Source organism: Aptenodytes forsteri, unplaced genomic scaffold (assembly GCF_000699145.1).
Source record: "Aptenodytes forsteri isolate BGI_AS27 unplaced genomic scaffold, ASM69914v1 Scaffold27, whole genome shotgun sequence".
Lineage (NCBI taxonomy): Eukaryota > Metazoa > Chordata > Aves > Sphenisciformes > Spheniscidae > Aptenodytes > Aptenodytes forsteri.
In genome coordinates, this window is record NW_008794407.1 from 2484369 (window position 1) to 2491670 (window position 7302).

At 42.6% G+C, this 7302-nt stretch overlaps 1 protein-coding gene across 1 annotated transcript in view; it reads right to left on the reverse strand.

The window, feature by feature from the left end:
* The window catches only part of MYO10 (myosin X), a 143646-nt gene that overhangs the window by 29634 nt on the left and 106710 nt on the right, over positions 1-7302 (reverse strand). The window contains exons 20-22 of the mRNA XM_009288032.2: positions 4376-4500; positions 4103-4217; positions 702-808 (exon numbers count right to left, since the gene is read on the reverse strand). Coding sequence (XP_009286307.2) covers positions 702-808; positions 4103-4217; positions 4376-4500 — 347 coding nt within the window. The remainder of the gene's footprint in view (positions 1-701; positions 809-4102; positions 4218-4375; positions 4501-7302) is intronic.

Sequence of the window (7302 nt, forward strand, 5' to 3'; positions counted from 1 at the left end):
GAATATACATAGATAGTCATCCCATATCTCTGAAAAGAAAGATCATGAACAGCAGGATAGCTCTGTCATTAAAAAAGGAATATAGTTTTAAAGTAACATACTGGTCAGAATATAAGGACAGGACTAATATACACATGAAAAGACATTACCTCATTATGCAAACAAGTTTCCTTAAACTGTCCTCAACTGATTTGTAGAAAAAGCAGAGAAATAAACAAATGGGATGAGCAACTCCACCTAATACATAATGCATGAAGCCAGGTAAACAAGTGAAACATTAATCAGTTACCTAATGTCATGGCTCTTTAAGAACCAAACTGATTAGTTTTACTTGCCTTCTCTTTTCTTACCATGACAAAACAAAGATAAAGCTCAATCTCAGCTGGTAACTTGGGGCAGCCCCACTAGCTGCCATCCAGCTAGAGTTCCTACCATGGATCTCATGCCATGATACAATGATACTGGCTGACCTCCAAACTTCCATACTGTCCTATTCATTATATTAAAACAATTCAAACTCCATTTTGTTTTCTTCATGTGTCTGGCAAAGATACCAGCTGTTATTTTCAAAAGCCACTTACAGGATTTGGATGCCTGGTCCCCAGGAAAAGTTAAGAACTGTGCCAGAAGGATTTAACTCCATGACACCTCACCCATTTATTCCAAAACTTAATATTTAATATTCTCATCTAGTCACTTACCGGGCTGCATAACCTAGGATGTGCGCTCGGATAATCATTGCTGCCTTGGTGACTTCCACCTCTCTCTGTTTCTCCAACTTGTGTTCCAAGGACTCCCGGAGAAACACCTACACAAGAAAACTTCTGGCTTAATAACTTACGGAGAGCATCATATATAAAGGACAGCCAGGGTGCTGCCAATGTCAGTCCGAGCAGCAAGCCTCAGCTTTGAATTCAGAGACAAACATACCATTTCCTCAAGAGAAAAGAAAAAACCAAAACGTATTCCTCTTAAAAGAAAATACCTGCAGATGATCCTCTAACTTTGGATTTCAGTGGGAAGAGCCTGATTACAGTAATGGAAATCTTAATTAGGAGCAGGGTTTTTCCAAAACCAGTATAATTACTGCATTCATTAAACAGCCTTTCCCACCAAAGAGTAACACTGGCCAAAGAAGTTGTAGGGCTTAGCATGAACTTCCTGATTTGAGGGGCAGAAATACCACCCCAATAATTTAGCTGTTTCACAGTAACATCAAGCTCCACAACCCCTTATAAGCCTCATTGCTTCAAATGACATTGCTATAAGCCTGCATAAATAAGCAGAAATGAGAGTAGTTTCATATTCAGGCTGACCCGACGGTGTTTTCCTGTTGTTACATGGGAGACAGCTGCCAGGGCCAGACACCCCACCACAGCCGTCCGCCCTGCTGCAGACAGACTGTTCCCCAGGCTCTCATCTGAGCACTAACCTGGATCATTCACCCGGACCGCCTAGTGCCTCTTAGAGGCAGCTTTAGCACATGGCATTGACATATATTGAGCTAACCCAGCTTATTTTGCCTTAAGTGAATGAAACCGCTTCTCCAGCCAAGCAGAAGCATGGGGGATGCAGCTTCCCTCTTCCACCTGCCTTGACGTCTGCTCTTTACTGCACGCTCACAAAGTGGTGAGCTATCTGCTGTCAGCGCTTTTTCCACGTCCTCTCAATTTCTCCTTTTTGAAGGCTAAGTCTGCTGGTATCAGCTATAGGTGGAAACAGCCTGTCATGCTGCTGGCTAAGACATGAGCAGCTGGAAATAGCCAGTTCAGTGACACTTGGATGATCTGGGATGAGAGCCACGCTGCACATCACAACGTGGTGATGAGGGAAGTGCATGGATAGTGGAGGCTCTGCTAAGGGAGGAGGGCTGCAAAGACATCTAAAAGCAGGAATGCCTCCTTGAAGTATTTTGGATTTTTGGGGGTGTGGGGTGTGAAAAAAAAGTAGTTTTTCGCTCTGTGTTTAGCGGAAAAAAAGCCCATCACCCATCACAAAGCAGCATTGCTAGAAAAAAAAGTAGTTTTTCCCTCTGTGTTTAGCGGAAAAAAAGCCCATCATCAAAGCCAAAGCAGCATTGCTCCTGAGGAGAGGCACAGTTGTGAGTTTTGAATGTAGCTTGAAAGAGACTATGTTATACCACAAATCACCCAACACTGAAGAACATAAAAAGTCCCACAGAAAGTCCCAAAGTTCCAGTATCCGAGTTGTACTGGGCAGCTCTTTCTATATAAAGCTTTTACTCACAGAAAAAGCCTTTGCTCTACACACACTGGCTTTAAAAACACACCGAAATTCTGCTTCAGAAAGGCATTCAGCTACTTCCTGAACAAAAATGGACGTTAAGCACATGTTAAAGCCCAGGCTAATGCCTTTTCCTGAGCAGGTGCACTGCAGCTTGAGATGTAAAAGACAAGAAAAATTCACGCTGAAGCTAAATCATCACAATGTTGTTATTACCCCTTTTAAATAACATGGGCAGGATAACGCCCCATCCCACGTTCAGTCTGAAACCAATGCTCTCTTGTTCTCTTCTACAATGAGCTGTTTATGAAGACTCTTACAAATGTGCAGGCAGCTCCTGGGGGGGATGAGCCCAGGCCCCAGTAAGGGAAGTTACAACAGAGCTCTGGCTCCTGACAAGGTCCTGAGGAGCAGCTGGTTAAAACAATTCCAGGTTCTCACAACTATATGCCCCTAAGATGCCAAAGCACCGTCCAGGGTCTGTGTATAAATATTGCTAATATACTACATCTGAAAGTATAACGGGAAGCACAGCCTAGCTCTGCGGGTGAACGTTATCACTGTATTATTTGTAAGCCATTGTCTACAAAGATGGGATGAAAGATGACTTCAATTGCCATCAGAATATTGCAGACTCTCTCTCTTACAATAACTGCAAAACGATTAAATCAACTTTCCCAATAGTACCTCTGAGAGTCCTTAAGCGTGCAGAGGAATGGAGGAAACCCTTCAAAACTATGCAGCTGTGGGGAAAAAAGGACGAGGAGGAAGGGCATTTCACACAAAAATCAATCAGATTTTACAAAATATTTTTGCTACCTTATGGTAATGAGAAAGCTTTTTCACAATTCTAACAATTGACAGGAAAACTGCAAGTGTAACACATAATTCAGCAAACTTTACTTCTGGATCTGTTTTTTTTTGTTCTCTCTCCACTACGGAAGCCCTGGGAGTGCCAACAGGAGGTACCCGGAGAAAAAAAGAAGAGAAAGCCATCTGCAGAGGCCTGGGGGATGATCCTTGGCAGTGACGGCCTGATGTTTGTAATCCACGTTTTTAGTATTTAGGAAATCTCAGATCCTGCAATGGAGAATCTTCTCCTGAGTACGCAATACTTTCACATCATTTGTTAAGTCCAAGAGCACAAATTCGCAAGAAGGAGGGAAGCTCTGCACACAGCTGTTGTCCAAAATCAAACTTGCAAAACAAGCATGCAAAAACACCTGGATTGTTTTGTTTCTCAAATTAAAATTCCATTCTTTTAATGAAAATAATTTGAAATTTTTTTGGAAGAAAAAAGTTGCAGGCAAAGTTCAGGTTGTCCAGTAGGACACATATCGAGGTCTAATGTAGCTCTGAAAAAGACTCTCAGACTAGCATGGCAAACACACTTAGTGCTCAACTCTGCTACATGAACACTGGCTAAAATTCCTCCCCCTGTTTTCAGCCACTGAGCAGGTATCATGCAGGTGGGTTTACTAGTATAAGTGGAGCTCCATGCAGAACAAAAGTGTTACCTCACATGCTCGATACTTCTAAAAATGATAAAATCCAGCTTGTTTTAAGTTCTGATCCTTACCACAGCGCCATCACTTGTGAGCAGTGGCAGAAAATTCGAGTGGACTCTTTCCCCATGAGTGAAATCACCAGTCAGTGTCTAAGCGCCTTAGACAGTAAATTCCTCAGCACAACCATTAATTGTTGCTATAAGGGTTTCAAGAGCACCAATAGGCATGCGCAGCTTCTTTTAAGGCCAAAAGTAATTACCATTACAACTACCTCTCTGCAGCTGTGCAGTCTAAATCCTGTCCCCTCAGCTTTGTATAAGCAGCAGCCTATGCTAGTCAGATTATTTTACCTTATTTTTTCCAAGCTGCCATTCAGTGCTCGTGTTGTCATACAGACGAAGTAGGACGGCACATTTCTCATTTAAATCTTCAGGCAGAGTTAAGTTTCTCATGAGGACCTTATACCTGGCAACCAAAAAGTATTTATTACTTCATTTAAGAGACAAGTTCTCATTTTCCATATGCTTTTTTTGTTACTAGATTTTTCACTTTATTCCTCAACACGGGAACGTTGATTTGGTACCCATGACTCACATCTGAAGTGCGCAACTCAGTGTGTTTACCTTTTATAAAAGTCTTGAAAGGGCCTCCGGACCGGGAAGCCAGCCCTCCGAATCCTGACTGTTTCCAACATCCCAGAATAGCGCAGCTGGTTAAGCACCACTGTCTGATCAAACTGGTCTGGCATCTATAATGAGCAGGTTCAAAACAAGGATTATAATAGCAATGGTTAAGAGATGTCAGGGGAAATACACAAAGGGCAAATTACATGAATCTGAAATGTACAAAGGCTAAAAACTAGCTACACAACGATTTAAAGGACATCAGCAATACAGAACATAAAAATATATCTACATGATGGAAATAAAAGGGTAATCACACAATATAATTTCTACAGACACAACATTACAGCCATTTAATCCAACCAGCTATCTTTTTCCATTTGTCGTATATTCACAGGCCATTGCTGTGCAGAAGAAATGACGGAAAGAAGCACAGGCAGCTAACAGGCCAACAGCTACAAGCTTGACTATTTTGCTTCTTTAGCAACTGAACTTACAGTCCCTGTAGATGATTCCAAATGTTGAAAATACACAAACGCAGTAGTGTGATACAATTTAGAAAAAACAAAACCAGAAGGTCAGAAAAGATTTAATTGTCTAAAATTAAAAATTAAGATTTAGTCTAGGGACACTTCATCTACTATGGACAGGGACGGAAGTTTGCCAATGGCACCTCAAATCTTAAATAAGCTATATTTCAATGACTTTCTATTTGCTGCTATTCTGAACAGCAGAAATATTTTCACCTGTAAACAGAAAAAAAAAATCTGCTTATCTGAAATAAGTTTCCCTTAGTTTGCATGCAGTTCTTTCAGCATCATTTTTCATTTAGAAAACCAATAACCCCAGCTACTCAGTCATGAAAACCTGTGAATACTGATCAGTATGTTCCTGCCCCTGGGAGCCTCAGGAATCCTCTCGTCCCACCTCAGAGTCCCCCAGGTCACCTGTGCTCTCACCACGCTTTGAGGTAAACCAGCCACAGCCATGTAAAACTACTCAAGATAGTTGATAGAGAAGTTGTAGATGCCCCATCCCTGGAAACATTCGAGATAGTGCTAATCACTACCTTGCAAAACGCCAGCAACCCTGATGCCAAAATAACACGACATGTAAATACACCATTTAATTTGTCAGCCCAGAAGTCCACTTAAACACCACCAGTTCACCATCCTGCACTGTCATTTGCAGGGCTGGAGTACAGTGCTTAGTATTTTGCAAGGAGATCTCTCATAGATAGAGTCAATGGTTTATAGAAAATCTGAAGTTCTTCAGCTGATAGAAATGACAGCAAGATCAAGCCCTGAGCAATTGTAAATCAAAGGACTCTCTTGGTATTAACTGGCTTTAATCATGTCTCTTGTTCAACTTAGCAAATAAATGACTCCCCAAAACTTTAACTTCTCAAAAGTAATTTCAGGAAAGCACAGACTCAAAAGTTAATTAAAAATATCTAGTCTAAACTTTTCCAGCAGCGCCTGTATGCATAAAACAAAACACCGTGTGCCAGTGATAACTCAGATGCGTTAATTAGGTAGCTTCAAGAGTATTGACAGATTAGCTTCTACCTCCCTCCTTTAAAAGGTAAAATGTCTAAACCAAAATGTTGCTATTCTTCCTTTCATTAATTTCCCTTCTGGAGCAGAGGTGGGAGACTTCTCTGTAGGTGCAGAAGCCCTTCTGCACCGAGCAGTCACAGAGCCGCCCGGGCAAACACTTCCCCGGCACTCACCGTTCCTCCGGCAGCGAAAGACCTTCCAACCCCTTCCTTTGGTACTGGGGCTAAAATTCATATGGAAAAACACCACAGCCTGGCCCTTCCTCCACAGACAATAGCACTGAACAAAAATGAAAACAATTCGTGTTTTAAAAAGTGGCTGGTCACCATGGTGAGCCCTGCCCTGCCTGGGGTAATTAGCGCTGTGTGCCGGCAGGACCTGATCCAGCCCATGCAGGCAGATGGGGGCGACGGAGAAATTCAGCCACCACCAGCAGCTGCTTTTGCCCTCCCTCTGAGACGGGTGCTTTGCCTCCCAGGGAGGCTCAGGAGCTATATCCACTCTGTGAGACTCCGGATGTTGTTACATTAATAGCTCTGTTACAAATGTGACTTAACATTTTATTTCCATACCTGCACGTATAAAAAACTAACGTTCCAGAGGGGGAAAAATGCCTTTGCAAATGATGCAAACTCCCTCTTTTTTCTCAACGATGTGTTTCATTTGGATTTTGCCACCACTAGTAAAATATACCACAAGCAAAATCTTTGTATTTTACTGAACACAGTGTGAATGCTTACAGTGAAGGTATCGATACTGTCATGACTGGTATTGCCAACAGTGTTTTCCATATGTGCCCACCCTATGGCAGTCAGGTGGGTTAGGGAACTAGCCTTGCAAAGCCGCCCTTCGAATGTCCGTGCAGACATCTGCCTGCCTGTTTCTGTGCAGGTGGCTGATGGTGCCGGCAGGAAAGGGAGGGAATGAACACAGATGCGCACACAAATCCCGAGGAAAAACATACTCACTTTTTGCCTTGTGTAACCCAAGACTGATGCGTGCCACAAGCAGACACAGGTCAATGCATCTTTTTTCTTTAACACTACACCTGCTTTTAGTCCTTTTACCCCACCCATACTCATTGGCTTAAAAGGTGACGTTCTTCACAAGACTTGCAAACAAAACTATTTTCGGTGTGCTGAGGTGGGGAGGCAGATGCATGGATGGGAGTGGGGATACACCAAAGACAGGCACATTCGGATGTCTCTCTCACAAGGCTGCCTCTCAATTTGCAAGGGAGCACCTCCTGCTTCGAGAGCCAGATGGCTGCTGCACCACCTAATCCTTTTATTGCCAGCCCCAGGCACTTAAAAAGTCAAAAGTCAGCCACACGGCTGGCTTGAAAGCTCATGTTACTTTTTTTTAAAA